Source organism: Epinephelus fuscoguttatus, linkage group LG6 (genome assembly GCF_011397635.1).
Source record: "Epinephelus fuscoguttatus linkage group LG6, E.fuscoguttatus.final_Chr_v1".
NCBI lineage: Eukaryota > Metazoa > Chordata > Actinopteri > Perciformes > Serranidae > Epinephelus > Epinephelus fuscoguttatus.
In genome coordinates, this window is record NC_064757.1 from 30,903,456 (window position 1) to 30,922,582 (window position 19,127).

General features: G+C 43.2%; 1 protein-coding gene across 1 annotated transcript; it reads left to right on the forward strand.

The window, feature by feature from the left end:
- Positions 1 to 955: 955 nt before the first annotated feature.
- Positions 956 to 19,012, forward strand: LOC125889881 (LHFPL tetraspan subfamily member 2a protein-like). Its single transcript, XM_049578129.1, has 3 exons — positions 956 to 1,114; positions 12,965 to 13,661; positions 16,157 to 19,012. Exons 2-3 carry the CDS (start codon positions 13,256 to 13,258, stop codon positions 16,411 to 16,413), a joined length of 663 nt encoding a protein of 220 aa, XP_049434086.1. The 5' UTR covers positions 956 to 1,114; positions 12,965 to 13,255; the 3' UTR covers positions 16,414 to 19,012.
- Positions 19,013 to 19,127: the final 115 nt, after the last annotated feature.

A 19,127-nucleotide genomic window follows, 5' to 3' on the forward strand; every position in this document is an offset into this window, starting at 1 on the left:
CCTAAACCCAACCACATGCGTTTGTTGCCTGAACCCAACCATGTGCGTTAGTTGATGGAGGAAAAACACCAATTTGTGTTATTGTACTGATGTAGCTCTTTTATTTTGAGAGAGAATGTATGTAAATGGTAAATTTCCTGTGAAAACGGAAGTGTATTTTGAAAGAAGACAATGCATGTAAGAGGCAGAGCTTGACATGACATCCCAGAACGTCAACAACCAACGCACCCAGGGTACCTTGCACGCTGTATCTGGACGTGGAAAGTCTTTGGCCAGAATGAGAATGTGTCGCCATTTTTATTTGAATCAACATTTTGCTACATTTTGACGAGGCTGAATGCAGCCCAGAAATGACCCTGTGGGTGAACTCTGACCCTATTTTTAAAAGTTTCAGCACCAAGATTTTTTAACAGCGCCCTCTAGGGGATAAGACCTAATAAATGTGACAACCAACCCCGCTCTCCCCCACAGAAGAAAAATAGGCTCTGAAAGTGTGCACATTGACACAGATTTAAAAAATTATTATTATTTACTGTTGTACCATACTACATTTGTTTGGATGTGAGTGACTGTATTCCAAATCTCATTTTCATAATTCTATACATGCAATCATTTTAATATTCTGTATTATATTTCAGTATCTGTGAGTGTATCCTACTTATTCCCAAGACCTGTGAGAAAATGCGTTGATACTCATGAGAAAAGAGAAAGGGAGAACTTGTAATTTGTAATGAGCTGCATCACACAGACAGAAGAGAGCCGAGAAGAAAGCGTGAATAAATCATCCCGACGCGTTTATTGGAGGCGTTTATGGGAAGCGGAGTCGCGGAATCCAGGAACTCGTCATCATCTCTCACATCATCTCTGCAACTTTTCTTCTTCTTCTGTCTCTGTGTCATACGGAGTGGGGGAAGGGAAAGAGGGAGGGAGGAGAAAAGAGAACGTCAGATGGTAGTGGGATGGCTTTATGTGAGGGCAGAAGGAAAGAGTCCCCGAAGAAAGGAGACTCGAGTGAATGAGCGCTCGGGCTGCACCGGGAAGAGGAGCGGCGATTCAAAACAAAGGACAGCTTCTTCACCTCTGAGCCTGCAAAATCTCTCCACTTTGACTTCAAGTGAGTAGAAAACAATGCGACAGGGACACATAATGTGGTGTTTTAGACACTGATTTCACACATCTCCTCTTTGGCTTGAAGATATGACTCAGAAAGTGTCATTGATGAACAACTGGGCTGACGCACTCATGCAAGAAGTCTTTCATAGGTTAAAGTTCCTCTAACTTATTTAATATTTTTCTGAGAATCAAGCTTTTACTTTCAAACAAGTGTTTATTGACAGCTCTTATTAAGGAGTTTAAGTTTGCATGCTCCATTGATTCTGGTGCTGAGGCAGCCACCTGAACCCAGCTATTTTGTTGAGGGATGTAGACTGGGAGAAGGTGAGATATCTCCAGCTGCAGCTTTGTGTTCAGGTACAACATCTGGCAGCAGTTTGACATCACAGCACAGTGCCTTATTAGACACATCACCTCCACCAGAAGCCTCACATACAGCACTTTTTGTGTTGTTTTTATTACTTTTATAACTGTCTTTGCACACATGCCCACTCAGCAGCTCTCTCAGTTTCTCTTTCCACCACAAGCCCGTGTCCTTGAAGTGCAGGGAGGAGGTCCATCCATGTGTGAGCCACCCATGGAGCTCTGCGCCTGATATACACTGCACAGAGAGGGGAAGTGGTGCTACATCATAAACTAAACAAAACCAGGAAAACGTGCAGTGTTTATTCTCGCTGAGTTCAAGGACAAACCGTAGTGAAGTGATGAGAGGAGGGAATCAACAACATCTCTCAGAAAGTACCTACAAACTTTTATACTCTTGCAAATCTACTTTCTTTTAACATCCAGTAAAATTCCAAAACTTATTTTATGCTGCACTTATGCTGTAATTGACTTGTGATTGCCCTAACCTGCCTTCTTTTCCTAGAATGAGTTTTGACAACCCCCAGATGACAAGTGCAAACTTGTTACGTGTAACTGGATGGAGATACGTGATAGTGATAGCAGAGGGAGATTTTTTTTCCAGTTGTAAAAAGCTGTGCTCGTAAGGGAATGCAAAAAAAATGGTCTTGACAATATGTCAGATGGATCTATTGAGGGTTACAAACTTTAGATAAACTGGAAGCTCTGCCTCTTGTGTTTTTTTTTTCTCTGTGCAAACGTGCTTTGAACATCAGCAGAAAGTTGTGAGACAAGAAGGAATTTTTGTGATTTATGAGTGGATGTAAGAAAGAATAACACTTAAAAGACACAAACAAACCATACAAATAGTTTTGTATAAGTTATCCTGTTAACTACTCACTGACAGTCTGGAAAGGATCATGCGTTCGGCTGTGTGTATGTGACTGTGTGTCTGTCTGTTTGGAGCTAATCTCGCACACTACTGGACCAATCATCCTAATTTTTTGTGCGCACATTTATGACTGTATGCCCAAAGATCTCACGTGGTTGCAGTGATTCACAATTTTTTGAAAAACCTGTTTTATTGACTGTCTTATACCGTCACTGACTGCTGACTCCACACTCCTCTTGAGCAGCCAGTAGAGGCCACAGGTTTTCCGAAAAATCTGCTCAGCTAAAAGCAACATGTCTTACGTAGTCTGGTGTAGGCCGTACTTTGTCCTTTGCCATTGCTAAAAAATTGACTTCCATAGAAAAGTTTGGTCTCATTTTGAAGCAGAGCATCTGCTGCTTCCATACCCGATATGTTATGATCTGCTAAAATTAGGCATCTTAAGAGATGTTATATTCGCCGCCATCTTGACTGTTAGTGAGCTGGCCAGGACAGTTCCACCTGCCGCAGCTCTCAGTGTCCCGGCTGCAACTTTGTTTTGTTCTGTCATCCGCACTGTATCATACCACACTGGGAGCATTTCAGAAGTGGAGTGTTTTGCCCGATTTTGTAGACTTGCAGATTTTGTTGATTCGGTCATTTTTCCGTCATAGTTGTGCTCCTACTGTAAGTATGTAAGCTGGCTGTGTAGTTAAATGGTTTCTTTTTTGTCTGTTTTAATTGTTGTTATTTCCTACTTTGTTGCACTGTAGCCTACAGATAAAGTTAATACCATTGAAAGTCCAGTTGTTTTCTGAGCTTCTGGCAGCTTCTTCAACACGTCTGCTGGAATTAAAGGATTGTCTAGAGTGGTTGCGATCAGCACGGGCAGTTTCCCTGATGGAGATCTGCTCTCTATTGACTTCACTTGTCCATTTGACATTATTGCTTATTGTAGATTTGTTTTGATTGATTTAGGTTGTTTGATGGATTCTCTTCCTTCTAGGAGGGCACTGAAATCACCAGAGAGCAAAATTCTTCTTGCAAATTATCATTAATGGATCTTAATATTTACAACAAACAAACTGATCTTCTGACGTGAAATCAGTGAAGTGCCCCTTTAATGGAAGAAGGTGTGTTGCTTGTGCCAAATTAGTTTGTTAATGCAGCGGTCTCATGTCGGAGAGGAAGACGTGTAATTGCACCAACAACCAGATTTCACAACTGTATTACCACTTTGTGGCAACATAGTGATGACACAATGTTTGTATTGATGGATTACCTGTCACTAGCATGTGTCAGCAAGTTTTCATGTTGTCGCAGGAATAGTGGGAACCAGTAGCTGCCTGGATCTAAAAACTTCTAAATTAAATGAAGTGATAGGAAGTATAAGCAGCTATCAGTTGTTAGTCAATGTGCAAAGAATACCTATGAGGTCCTTCAAACATCTCACATCATGAAAGGGACGGTGTAGAGTTGTTAAGAAAGAGAAGAAAGTTTGTGTGTTCATCCATCATCTTTGTAGAAACAAATGAGAGAGCTGAAGAAGTGAGGGGGGGGGGGGGGCAGAGCAAGGCCATGTCATTCCTGTCTTTGTGTAAGTGAAATGTGAGGGTCACTGAGGGGCTTTGTGCGTCAGAAGCTGTGGGGCCACCACAGAGTCAGCGCGGGGAGTGAGGGGCCGGGGTGTTGCACAGATTGAATAGGTTAGGGGCCACAGCGGTCTGTCTTTGAGAATGAAGGAGTGCATTCTGGGCCGACGGTGGCATGTCTTTGAGAGCCGGAGAGTGAGTGAGGGGGCCGGTGTCGGCATGTCTTTGTGCGGCCTTTGTCTGAGTTGAGTGGCACCAGATGAAGAGGGCCGACTTTATTCAGGCTTTCTGGCACATGCATGCACAAACACATGCGCACAAACGGGCTTGGCTCATACTTTCCTCTGGGGAAGTCATGCGTTTTGATGCAATTACACCCTGGACGAGTGAGCACAGGCTGGCACCTTTCACGGTTTATGGGTGTGTATTTGTTTTTATGTTTGTGCGTCAGTAAAGTGGGCTGTATTGTTTCAGCACACTGTTGGAGGGCTTCTCACTGTTGACTCGCTGTTTACATTTCGGGGCCTCTTATTGTCATTGAAACCTCAGGCCCCCTGGTTGTATTTGAAAGCTCAAACTGCTGGCACGTCTTCACTCTTTATACACAGTCGGAGAATAACATTTAATGGCTTTTTACAGCTTGGATTGTTTTATAGTGTTTAATCTGGGTCTGTAAAATAAATCTAAACTAACTCTGGAGCACCAAACATGCATTTGATGGCCGCCATCACTCACTGAATGAAGTTAATGAGACACAAGTTGTGGTGAATGCCTATCCATGGGAAACATTTTCTCCTCTTTCATTCGCTGTTTATGGAGGGCTACCAAAGCAGTGGCTCACATGGTTATGGTTAGCAAGAAAGAGTTTCATGACGAGAGCAGCCCGGGTTATTTCATAATATCTGGGACGGTTGAGAAAGCTTGATGTAAATCTTGTGTCTCTTTGTATGTTTTTTGCATGAGTCACTCGTTTGCTATCTCTCTGTTTGTATCATGCTGTGAAAGCAGGTGGATGTTTGCCTCCCCTAAGGCTACGCGTTTCAGGTGTGACAATCAAAGGGAGTCATAATGTACAGCTCATTAGTTTGGTGCGCACGTTCGCTCATTTTTGTCCAGAAGGCTTTGTTCTCGCCTCACCTCTGATGGTATAGTCATGGTTTGGTTTTCACAAGTTCACAAGCTTGCCTTTCAGACCAGGGGCAAAGAAGAGCTCTCTGTCGATCTGTTGTCCAGGACATGAAAATTTACAAGGAATCACTGGAGGGCATGGGTGTCTCTATTCTGGCTAGGTGTTATGGCTTGCCTGCTGTTGCATCATTTGCTCCGCCATGCCGGGACAAAGTCTTGATGTCCTTGAAAATTAATAGGCAGTTGATTGAGAAATGGAGAGCTGAGGGTGTAGTTTTATCTCCCATTGTGTGGGAGGTGTACGTTCAGTACTCAAGCTACAGTGCTTCATTCTCCCTCGCCTCACCTGGAGCTCGGCTGCATTCTTTTATGAGAGTGGGATATGTTTGGTCCTGCCCAACTCTGAGTGGTATCATACTATCTTCATATCTCTAAGGGTTTTGTATTTTCCTGATTCCCTGAGATTAGGTGTTGGAAATTATAAGATTTTATTGATACTAATGCCATTATTGATTCAGAGGATCGGTCCAGTTCTTTCTGGGTGTAAAAAAAAAAGGAGGCCTACACGATTTTTCTGAGGCTGAACACAGCGTAGATGAAATGAGATAATATTTGTACAGCATTTTTCGTAGTCAAAGCAAAAAAATCTACCGACCCTGCCCACGTGTTATGCTATTGTTATGATAACAGATGATATTTACCCTTTGTAATGGACGTGCTGCTCAGTTGGGAAGCAGTGAAACTCATGCGTAGAGGGTCTAATACTTGGCATAGTGTTGGGTAGAACGATGTTTGAGCATATTGCTGGTGTGTCCAACCTTACTTGAAATTGTCATTTACAGGCATTACAAGCAGCACTGAAAGGAAGGAAAAAGGAAGCCACGCTTTGGACTGTTTCTTCCTCTACACCATAAATCCTTCTTGTGTCAAGTTTCCAGCAGCATAGACACATTAGTTTGACGTCATTGCAAAGTGAAACTATCAGAAAAACTTGCCAGCATTGATGAAAGGAATTGACAAGCTCAGAAGCATATGATTTTGATTCTAATATAGATCTCAACTTGGACCAGTTCTCCATTCCCATCCGTGTCTCGGGGTTTTTTATGTTCCAGATTCTCAGAGATACAGAGGGGAACTAGACCCTCATCAGCAGCCTGTGCTTTCCTCAGTGTCCACATTTTGTTTGAGTATCTGTGTAGCCCTGAAGATGGTGAAGCAGCCTCTTTATGTGGTTTTGGTTTGAGGGCCTTCCTCCTGGCTGGTCCAGCTGCATGACCAGACCAGACCAGGCGCAGCAACTTAGGGAACAGATTGCCTTGGTTTGAGGTTTCTGGTTCAGGATCAGTGCGTAAAGAAAAAATGAGCTAATGGAGACCTCCCAGCCCAGATCCACTGGGGGGTGATCTGATCTGGGTGGGTGATCTGACCGCTCAAAGACGCTTTCCTAAACAGGGACAGGCTCGTGCCATTCTAGATAAACAAAAGCATTTCCATCATCTCTCACAAGTTTTATATTTATGTAAACGAATGGAATTGTTTCGGCTGTTTCTAAACTCTTTCTAGAACAATCTGGGTCAACTGGATCTCTCAGCCACCCACCTTCAGTCCTCATTCACTTTCACTCTCTAGAGCAGACTACAGTGGCCAGCACTCATTACCTCAGCACCTTGGCATGTTACCAGAGCCTTTGCTGATATCTCAGACCAATTACTCTAGATTTACTACTCAGCGGGCTCCTCTAACTAACGGCCAACTGATTGACCCACATTTGCCTCGTATCCACGGCTACGTCCGGGGCCTTGAAAGGGCTCGTCTCAAACTGATGTTACGCTTCATTAGTAGAAGTTTTATTGAGCATACTGGCTGCTTGGCCAACATGTTTTCACAGCCAAACGTGTAGTCCACATGGCTGGCTGTCAGCCCGTGGATTGTATTTTTTGTAAATTCCACGAGAGAAAGTTTGTCTCATAGCAGCAAGGAGACTGTTCATGTTGGCTCACTGAATGAAGGATTGGAAAACTGTGTGTGAGTTGGCCTCAGGCCCTCGCGACATGCATATAATCTTGTGTGGCAGGCTTGGTTTGTGTCAGGACAGGAGAGCAGTGTGGGAATGAGCAGGTCCAGATCAGATGCAGAACCACGTTATTGCTTTCATCTTGTAGCATTATCTCCTGTATCATCAGTCAGGCTCAGCATCGCGGAGGATTCATGAAAGAAGCATAAGACCCCATGATCTGTCAGTGTTGGTGATGATGTGTATCTATGACGGTGACTCCACAGGCACACGGAGAGCTGCAGTAACAAAGATCTGACAGTTTGAAGATACATATCTATCAAAAGCAACTGGGAGGCAGAGACCTCTCACCCACAGCGCCTTGATCGCCCACGTTATGAATAAGTCATAATTCGAAATGTGTCTGATGTGCCGTGAAGTGTAAAACGCTTCTCCCTCTGCGCTCGCACAAACACACAGAAAATCCTGACCTTGCCCGAGGCAGCGCTGCTCAAGCACTTTCCCAGAAGTCTGTTCAACAATCAGCAAACAAGCGGAAAATATTCATCAGTTTCAGGATGTAGTGACCTTTCTGCTCACTAAGATACACTGCAGCATGCACGCATACACAAACTCAGTAGAGCTGCATGATATGCAGAAAAGAATTTAAAAAAAAATCACATAGACAGATGTTAGGATTTGAGTCACAATTTTAATTTGAATGACAATTTTTTGCATTTCATTTTTAGTGAAAAAGAGATGATGATGGAAATTTTGCTGATGTCTGTTCTAAAGAAAACATGTTCCCTTACATCTGGAATTTATTTTTAGGCCAGCTGCACAATGCTTCAGTTATAATGGTATGTTGGGACACATTTTACCATCCATCCATCCTTTTTCATCTGCTTATCAGAGGCCGGGTCAGGGGGCAACAGGCTGACCAAGGTACTCCAGATGTCCCTCTCCGTAGGGATGCTTTCCAGCTCTTTCTGGGGGATCTTGAGATGTTCCCAGTCAAGATGAGATATATATTATCCCTCCAGAGTGTTTTGGGCTTGCCCTGGGGCCTCCTACCAGTTGGATTTGCCCGAACACCTCTAATGGGAGGTGCCCAGGAGGCATCCTGATCAGATGCCCGAACCACTTTACTTGACCCCTTTCAGTGCAAAGGACCAGCAGTTCTACTCCAAGCTCCGTCTGGGTGTCAAGCTTCTTACCCTATCTCTAAGGCTGAGCCCAGCCATCCTAGGAAACTCATTTGAGGTGCTTGCATTCACGAGCTCATTCTTTTGGTCACTTCCCAAACCTCATGACTATAGGTGACGGTTGGAATGTAGATAGACCGGTAAATCGAAAACATTGCCTTCCAGCTCAGCTTCTTCTTCACCATGATGGTCCAGGGAAATGCCTGCATCACTGTTGATACCCTGCCAAACCGCCTGTATATTTCACACTCCATGTTACTCTCATTTGTGAAAAAGACATCAAGATTCTTGAGCTCCTTTGCTTGGAGCAGTCCATCTCTCCCAACCCGGAGGAGGCTATCCACCATTTTCCAGCAGATAATCATGGCCTCATACTTGGAGTTACCTACTCTCATCCCAACTGCTTCACACTCGGCTGCAAACCAAGTGCGTACCTTTATCGAAAAATTGCAGCTTCTGTGATTTGGGTGTTGCGCTTAGCTGTATTGGGATTTTTAATGATATTTTGTTTAGTTGTGCTGCCATAAAACCAACACACATATATGCATTCAGGCAACCACAGACACATGCAAATCACCATGTGTTCAGATTAGAACCTCAGATTTTTTATTGTAGTGCTTACATTTAAGTTATTAGTTAAGATTGTCAGTCAATGGGGCGCCCCATGTACAGAGGCATTGCCTCGCTGCAGCTGTCGCGGGTTCGAGTCCAGCCTGCGACACTTTGCTGCGTGTCAGTCCCCGCTCTCTCTCTGTTTCTCCATTTCACACACTGTCCTATCCATTGAAGGCAAAAGCCCACAAAAATAATCTTTAAAAAAAGAAAAAAAATATTGTTCGTCAATATGTTGCATTTGAACAGTAATTGTAGTACTCAACAAAGTTGTTATCAGGGGTTCTTGTGGGTGTTTGAATCACTATGTTATTGTCAAAGTACTTCCTCAAAATGCTCTGCACTTTACCCCACTAGAAAAAGTCCCTTCAACTCCCTCCGAGTGTCGTCCTCGGTGAGACTACAGAGAGCCATGATGAGGTACGAGCGAAGAGATTTCCTGTAAGAGCTGTGGGGAGATCACACAAGGTGCCTGCTGACTGCCTCAACGAGGCATGTTTAGGCTCCATCCCTGTAGTTTAAAGAGGCATAGCTGCTAATTTGAGGGCATTGTAGTCTCAACAGAGAGCCCCGTGCCTGGCCTGGATGGACTATAATCAGCTCTAAACAGAGGACTCAAACTCCACAGAGAAACTAAAACTGAAGCCTGGGTGGCTGGAGAAAAAAAAACTCATGCAAACAAACATGCAGCACCTATGTTTATTCAGGATGCACACACTGAAAAAAAAATGCATTTCTGTATTGTCATGGTTGCTATAAATAGTGGTAAAACACTGTCAAGGTGGTGAGTCAGGCTGAGCGAGTGCTGTTGTGTGAAACCATTGTACCTACTGCAGAATGGAAACTGTGATAACAATAAGGAGCGCCATTGTTTTGTGAGGAGGCCTGGAATAAACTCAAGGACTGTAATAGAACAGGGCGCACCCCAAACCATCCTCAAACTCATAAACACACTTCAGATACCTGATTATAACATACTTTTTCTGTAATTTCCTGGAAGTAGGATCACAACTGCAAACATGTCTCTGCAGACATTCCTTTTATGATTTTTTTTTTTTTTCAGAAACCTGTGCGCGGATCGACGGTTTAGATTGAAAGAAGATAGGATGACATATCTCCCTCACAATGCACATCTGTGCCTCAGAGGCTGTCAGACAGACACTGATGCTTCGTGTTTGCTTCCTGTTTGTTTCTGCCATTTCCCTTTTGGCTGATAACGTATACTGTGTCGCTGTAGCTTCTTCATTCTGCTGTTACAACTTTCAGCTCAGTTGAAACTGAAATTTACTCCCTCAGTTCATCTTCATGCTGGGTAATTATATGTAGACAGTGTATTTTGGCTGAGGGTTCATGAAATCTCTAATTAGGATACAAAATTGTGGAATGAGGATAAAGTTAATTTTAAGCAGAGACGTGCTTCTAAAATTCTGCCCAAGCAAAGCAGGTGGAATGGGACGAACTTGAGTGGGAATGTTACAGATAGGCATCACTGTCAAACCTGAGACAAAGCAAACCTGAGCACAAAGTTGAAGGACCCCAAACTTCTTCACTTGAAAACACAACCATGAACTGCAGACATGACTGAATCCTGCTGAACTGAATTACACCCGCATCTTAAGTGTTTCAAATCTCATAGCTCCACTCCTCAGATGTTGTCACGCCTGTGACTTTGTTATTATGACCCAGATCTGCTGGTTTCTACTCGACCCCAACCTCAGATGAATCAGTCAGCCTTTTTTAGCCACATGAGATAATGCTCTTATTTTGTGGCCAGGGAAATGTCTGAAGTGTTTTTGCCTTGAACTGACTCAGATTGTATCAGACAGTACACAGCATCAGTGTTCATTCCCTGCAGACGTGCTGGGATGATTTACCATCCTGAATGGAGGCAGGCGGGGAGGTTACGTGTAGCCGAATACCACATTCATTCACCTTGGGGCATGAGACTGACTTGTAACTCTTAATGAATGTTTTTGTGCTGAACTTTTCATCACCAAACAAATGACACATTCAGCAAGAATTAGAGCGATGACATGACAGAGCAGTCCACTGTTATCAGATTAACGAGCCTCCCTTTCCTTTTATGTGAAATTTATGAATCTATTAGACTGATACAAATTTAAAGAGCTGCTTCACCTAAATCCAAAAACCTACTTCTCACTTACCGCCAGTGGTGTCATGCAATCCAAACAAATGTTCCCAGATGTTGAGATATCAAAGAATTCTTCCCCCAATCTAGAACAATGGAGGTGAAGGACGATTTTGAAAAATTACATTGAAATATTTCAATGGCAACTTTTGAAGAAAATCCTGTTATGATCCCAGTCCACAAACCTCACTCTCAACAGTTCCACAAGATTATTTCTTCAGTGGTACTCCTGAACTCAAGGATGAACTAATTAGAGTTTTATGGTCAAAGGTCAAAGGTCACTGTTACCTCACAAAACACGTTTTTGACCATAATTCAAGAATTTGTACGCTAATTATGGCAAAATTGTAAACAAATGCCGAACAGGATAAAATGGTGAAGTGATAATGTTTACATCCAAAAGGTCAAAGGTCAACTTCGCTGTCACATACAATCCCAAGGTGGTAATACTAGTTTAAATATATTTTTCAGGAGCCTGTCTCCAGAACTTTAAATCGCCCACATCTCTGATCTGCTCAGCATTTCAACTGTCCGTAGGTAAGGTGTTGTGCTTGCTAAGGGCTGTTTTCCCCATTGGAGAAGCCTTTGACCAAGCTTTATAGGCAGGATCAGGAATAAGGACATAATCTTTGTGTTCCAGAGCCAGCAATATAGTTTAATTTATTAAAAATCAAGGCAACAGAAGTGGACACAAACATTGCAACAAGAGATATGTACGTCATCCGTTAGGTCAAAACAAAACAAAAATAATCCCCTCCTCCACAACAGAATCACACAGTGTCAAGTTGGATACATGAAAATGCTGTTTCAGTCAAGCTATCAGGGTAAGCATGATAAATGAAGTTCTGTTGGACTCCATTGTACTGGGGCGAAGGCCTGAAATCTCAAAGATGGATATCTCAAAACCAGTTAAAACCAACACTATCTGCATGGTTAGATACCACGAGAGATAAGTTACAAATATTCTTTGTAATGTGGTTGAATTGACCCGTCAACCCTTCCTGACTCCACCAGTAAGATCCACCAAGACAGCAGAGTTGACCTCATTGTGTTTAAAGCAGATCCCACATATTTTCCTGTGTGTATCATACTGCTGGATCATGACATCAGAGGGCTTCTGAGAAACCCTCGGTGCTCCCATGAGGCCGCGGCTGCGTCGAGGCCAGTGTGGCCACAGCAACTAAATCATAACATAGCAACAGTATCACAATCACTTTGATTGGGACCTATACACACTTGCTCAACACTTGCTTGAACAGTGACTCACATACATGTGCACAGGGTTGAGAGCTCTTAAAATGTCATCTGTTACAGGTTATAGCTTATTTGTAATCAGGTTTTGATTGCTGTTGAACAAAGAACAAAGTTTTTTATTCTGTCTGCACTTTGAATGGTGAACTGAATGATGGAGCTCCAGTTGGTGTCGTGTGTGCGCTTGCCACAGCAGCGAGGATCCAGCATGTTTCACTTTGTGTTACTGTGAAATGCGGCATGCTGTAACAGAGCTCTGCGCTGATCCGTGTTGACAGCTGCTCAGTGGCAAAACACACAAGGCTTCTGTCATTTTGCAGATAAAATCAATCACACAAAGGCCCAGTGATCGTGAGTAAAATGACGACAGTTTAAACTCTCAGTTGTGTGTGTGTTTATTGAGTGTGTGATTCATCTCGGCTGTTCCAGCAGACATCTGGAAGTGTGGCTCATGATACACTCACAGCTGGCTGATAGTGAATGTGAAGGAGCGCCCTGTGGGACAATCTTGGGTCTATTTGATGACAATGGTACAAATAAGACATCCTGTGGGACAAACACAAGAGAGCCTCATGATTCATAGTGGATGGGAAATCAGTAGCCACTTATCCGTCTTACATTAAGCCTCTCTTTTCTCCTCCTTCGCCCTCATATACGTCAGTGTCTTCCAAATATTTATACACATCCTGTGTGTCTCTGTGTCCGTAGGTGTGCTTTCAGAGGGTATCATGGCTGAGGGAAGCTGCTTCGGTGCATTGTAGCTGTTTGGGATGACCAGAGCCGGACCTTGCCTCGAAGAAGAAGAAGAGGGGAAAGAACCGTGAGGAGGAAAAACATCTGCTCAGTGAGGATAAGATCAGAACAGGGAATGTACCGGACTGATCTCTTTGTAAGGAAAGGAATTTAACCTCCCCAGTATTAGTGCTCTGTCAATTTAAAGAGCTTCAAGAATTTTGTTTTTTATCATTGGTTGTTACCACCCCAGAAAAGTTCAACGCCATGTGCCATGTTATCGTAACATGCCGCTCCATGCTCTGGACACTGCTCAGTATTGTCGTGGCCTTTGCTGAGCTCATTGCCTTCATGAGCCCCGATTGGCTGCTGGGATCTCCTCGTTCCAGCGAGAGCGGGGAGGGAGTGGACTCCGGGGAGTACCGGCCGTCTCTCGGCCTCTACAGCCGATGCCTTCGTGTCGGGTCACGGGGAATAGGGGTGAGCTGCGGGCCCTACGCTGGGACGTTTGGGGAAGTGGCCAGTGGCTTCTGGCAGGGTGCCATGTTGTTTCTGGCAGCAGGGATGTTAGTGCTAGGAGGAGTGGCCTGTATCTCAATCTTCAGTCTGTGCTTCCAGAGCATCCTGAAGAAGAGCATATTCAACATCTGTGGACTGCTACAGGCTATTGGAGGTGAGACATCTACCTGTGTGTGTGTTTAGTAGGGCTGCCTCAGACTTAGAATTTTCTTCGTCGACCAATAGTTGTCATTTAGGGCCATTAGTTGACTAATCACCTGCATGTTTAAGATATTAATTTAATTATTAAATTATATATTTTGGGCGGGGCAACAGTGGTTTGAGTTGAAGGTGTGATGATCCCACACTTTGGATTTCCAGTCGTATAGGTTTTGATTTATTTTGACAAGGCACAGCTCCTAATAGAGTTTCACGTTTTTGGGGTTTTTTTTTCTGCGACTAAGCGACCAATGACATCTTGCTGACTAATGACTTGAAATCAAAATTCACAGGTTTCAACTTTCTAATATCTCTTAAAGGTCCCATATTGTCAGATTGCCAAGTCTTTTTTAATATAAAGTAGGTATAGGTGCTATAGAAGTACTGTTCAATCCACAGAGAAATGCCCACAGTACATATTCAGAAACTGTGACTTTAAACAGGCAGTCAGGACTTCTGTGACGTTGTAAAGCCACCACTATACTGTGTCAAACTTGAATAATAAACATTCTAAATGAGTCCCTTTGTATTTCCTGTTGTAATACAAGGACAATACAAAGGAAGGAATGGTCATGATGAAAGTGAAAGTGATCAAGGACCCAGACTTTGGTGCCAGTTCTATTGGAGTCAATGGGGTGGACACTGTAAATCACATTATAACCCATCATATCTTTGTCGTTTTAACTTTGAAAAATCCTTCCACCAGATTCCACCACACACATTACCTGATGCTTACTGACATTTTTTTAATCTAAATATCTAAATATGCTTTCCCAGTTATTGGTCTCTAAACAGACCATGGCTCTGTCCAAAAGAGGCTCAGATGCAGCTGATGGACAGAGTCGTGATCCGTTTGGAGACCAATAACAAGGACCATATTTAGATTAAAAAAAAAAAAATCAAACCTCAAACGTCAGTAAGCATCACTGTGTGCTTTTCAATCTGGTGATAGGACTTTTCAGTCAAACTTGAAACAACAACACAACTGGCACCAAAGTCTGGCTCCTCCAACGCTGTCACTGCCGTCATGACCGTTCCTTCTTCAATATTTCCCTTGCTGTAGGTGTATGTGAATGACATCAGCTGACAGGAAATAAACATGGACTCAAACTGTTGCCTAGTAATATAATTCCATTAAAACAGCATTAACAGAGCACGGATGCTGCCAAGTGGAGAGGTGGAAGACCCGGATACACTGACCAATCAGAGCAGACCGAGCTTTTTTGAGTGTGTGAGTTTAAAGAGACAGGTGCAGAGTGTTTCAGACAGAGGGTGAATACAGGTATATTCAGACAGACAGAATGAGAAAAATACAGCACATTAAAGCATGTAATCTTGTTCTTGTGGAACCCAAAATACAAGTATGAGCCTGAAAACGAGCATAATATGGGACCTTTAATGTCAGACACTGAACCCTGGGCTGTGTCTTATAAAGACTGGTGGACTGTGGAACACAAGAGACAATAATGGAAATAAGTCCTGGGCTTTATTGTTGTATCCCTGTCAAAGTCTAATATGTTGTGTGTGTGTATATATGTGCAGAATATTGTACTTTACTGTAACCATATCATAATGTCATGAAACCATACTAAATTAAAAAAAGTCCTTGCTAACATAACACAGGCAACAAGGTGAAGATCTGCTGTGATTTCTGCAAAATAGAGGTCAAAGGGCAAATTGTTTGCAACAAATATGTGGTGTTGATAATGAAATTTGTAAGTCTGTTGCATACAAAGTATACATGGTGATTTCACCCTAAAAACAAGCAAAAAGACATATAAACAAATGCTCTTTTTTATTGCCATGCTTCCTCTGGGTTCACACGTTCAAAGTTGCCAGTTAAAAAGGAAGGAAACTGGAAGTTCCCACACAATGTGCGTCCTCTGACCCACATGTTCCGGTGCCTGAGCTCAGAGAAGCAGGGAGGAATCACTGACAAACTCAAGAAGCCAAACGGCTACATCTCATTCTACAGAAGCTAGTGCTAATAATCTGGGATCTGAGTTTATTGTGGTCACACGCCTACACAAGCCTATTGTATGTTTTATAATCATGCTGCAGCCTTTAGGGAATTTCTGAGTCGCTGTTGAGTTTACAAGTTGGCAACATCTAGTGGCGTTCCATCAAACTTTTCCTAGTTGGAGGTCGGATATTCCAACCAGACCTCTCCAAGTCTTTTTGTATGTTACTACAACAATGAGCTCCCACAGGTGTGTTTGGCCGGATAGGTCTGTCAGGCAGGTAATCTATCATTGTGTGACATCACTATGGAAGCAGTCAACATGGTCTTTCTGCTCACCACAAATCAATTGCTTGTCAGTTGAAAACTACACGTCTTCTTCACCAGAGTTTAGTCATCATGTTTGCAGCTGCACTAGGATCTGTTTGTGCTTTCCCGTGTTTACATGTACGTGACTAAACCCATTGTCTCGTTGTCTGCTCTCCCTCCAGGCCTGCTGCTGATGGTGGGCCTCATGCTGTACCCTGCCGGTTGGGGTTCGGAGAAGGTGATGGGCTACTGCGGCCCCGAGGCCTTGCCCTTTAGGCCGGCTGAGTGCTCGCTCGGCTGGGCGTTCTACACAGCGATAGGAGGCACGCTGGGATCCTTCCTGTGTGCTGTTTTGTCCGCACAGGCTGAGATTGCCACCTCCAGCGACAAGGTTCAGGAGGAGATTGAGGAGGGGAAGAGTCTGATCTGCTTGCTGTGAGCCTTCAGAGACAACGGGAAACTCCAGGAAATCATCGGTGGTGTAATTTCTCTTAGGTGGACGCTTGTAGATCTCAGTGGAGGGAGGACAGTGATTAATCTGAAAGAGTTTGTTAAGAACATACAAGCCTTGGTAAATGCTTTTTAAATTCTTAGGCATGGGGTTCGCCTACCTGATGATACCAAGACAAAGGCAAAAAAAAATTCCCTTGTACAGCTTCAAGGCTCTGGTACTGCAGCAGGCTGAGGAACATTACCTGTAGACTTCTTCAATGTTTTTTACCAAGTTACTGTTTATTTTTGTAATATTTCTCGCCTTAAAAAAATACACTGTACTGGAATAGCAGGAGATTAGTTGGAGAAATTGGTAGTGGACAGGTTAAACACTGCCAGTCGCACAGTTTATAGGCTGTCATTATAATGTTCATTCACACGGTTCACCTGCAAACCTCAACAAACCACTGAATACTAGCAGATGTGTCCACTAAAACTCCCAACAACAGCTTGCATATGTGTGCGGAGTGCGTCTGCGTGTGTGACAGACATTAACTGCTGAGGTTTCTTAGCGTCCATATGCTCTGATTGTGCGGCACAGCAGGACAGTAAGACTCTCTGGCTGACTTCACATGTGCCACTTAAAGGATTGTTCACTTTAAAGGGAGTTTCCCTTCTCATACAGATTGTTTGTGGGTCCCTTGCAGCTTATTAACCGGCAGAGTGTGTGAACAGAGCAGAGCAGGAACAGAGCCTCGCCATATGTTTCACTGTGGCGAACTTTCGTGAAGGGATGTTTGCTCACAGCGAGATAAAACAGGCTGCGCCAGAGCTTATCATGGCACACCACACAGACTAGATCTGGCTTTGTAAAAATGTCCGAGACGCAAATAAGTGGGAACATTTTCTAAAAGTGTTTGTTGAGCCTCTGCTAGATGAATGCAAAATGGGTCATCAGTGTTGCCATGATTAAGGCAGACCTCTTTGGTACTTTTGGAGATCGCCTGATATCGTGTTTTGCACTTGGCCCTTTCACATCGCTTCATATTTTGTACACTTGTTTCCATTTTCCCCGCCACGCTTCATTAAGTTGCTGTAAATGTAACATCACGTGATTGCTTTTATTCATTGTAGATGACATGTGCAATAATTCAACTATTGTGTGAGAGTGAGTGGATCGAGAGGATGTTTTTAGTCTGTCTGTGCTTAAATTAATATGTTGAACTGTCGGCTGTTTTTTGTTACATTAACAAAAGAGTAACAGCATTGTGGCACATTGTTTGATGCTGCATGTGTGAGAGGATGATATGTGTGAGGAGTGATACAGTCTGTACTTTGTACTCTAATAAACCAGGCCTTCTTTAGTAATTCTGAGTTTTACTAAGCTTTGTTTTGCTTTGATGTGCAGAAGTTCTTTCTTCCATGTTTTCTTTCCTGAGACTTCCTGAGAGGAAACACTGACACCTAGAGATGGAAAGTAGACAACACAGAACAGGAACTTAAACCAGTGCTTCCTAACCAGGATTGGGCTGGGTATCATTTAAGGGTGATTTCACACTTCTCAGCCCTCTAAGCAGACTCAGGGTGGTGATTCAAGCTTCTTTGGGTATATATGAACTCAGACCCCTCAGAGGGAGGTCACAAGACTCTTCAAGTCCACGGTGCAGTTCACTTAACCTGTCTTTTGAACACAAAGCTCCAGGTTCTCTTTGCTCTTTGGCATTGTATTTAACCCTCTAGATCACATGCTATTGCACTAAGACGCTTGAAACCACAGACAAAACCGTGTCAGCCTGTAACACTTGCAAAGACGCAGGATGAGGAGTGGTTTGGTCCACAGAAGATACAGCACTTCTCCAGATGTGGAATGTAGAATACATCAAATGGAAACAGTCTACAGCACAGATACGCTGAGTTCACCTGAAAGCAAGTGGCTTTATAACTGCACTGCAGGGTCGGGTCACTTCAAAGTAAAAACAAAACTATGTCAATATATATTATATATAGGCTATATTGTGAACAGAAGGAGGACTGAGGCCCCATCAGAGCTGAAGTTGACCAGAAAGAGAACTGAGTAGTTTTTCAAATGGACTGACAATGTGAACCAAAAAAAAAACAAAAAACTGAGTCCCTTTTCTGATGGTCCACTTTTTGGTGCTCTTCAGAGGACTGCGTTCACTTTATTTAAAAAGGACTATATGTGAAAACACCCTAAGAATTACAAAACCAGTACACTTAAAGTGATACTGGTATCAGTAGAGTACCATCACCTGAATGTAAGCATTCAGTTGGGTAAAATGCCACCGGATGCCACAGGCTTGTAGTACTGCCACACTTTTGAACGTTTTGGTGGCATCTCAGCAAACTAAACTTCAAAGTACACTGTGCTCGACTTCACCACACCACAGACTGTGCTGGTTGTAGCAGCAGCAATCACACCTAGCGTTAAATCAAGGAGCATCTGTGGTGATTGGCTGTGAGCAGAACCATACAAATTGTTTTTTTTTTTCAATCTCCTGGTACAAAAAGGATCAAATGGAGGAATTGATTGACTGAGGAAGTTTCAATACTACGTGGTACTGGTTATTTCGGTTGATACCTTAAAGCAGGGATACCCAACTTGCTTTGCCATGGAGGCCACTTTGGCAAAAATGACAGCCAGGCGCCAGATACTGAACAAACATTCATTCATTCATCTTCTAACCGCTTCATCCTCTTGAG

Coding starts and splice junctions, on each gene's coding strand:
- LOC125889881 (XM_049578129.1), top strand. CDS start 13,256: ATGTGCCATGTTATCGTAACATGCCGCTCCATGCTCTGGACACTGCTC. Junction 13,662..16,156: donor ACTGCTACAGGCTATTGGAG/GTGAGACATCTA, acceptor CTCTCCCTCCAG/GCCTGCTGCTGATGGTGGGC.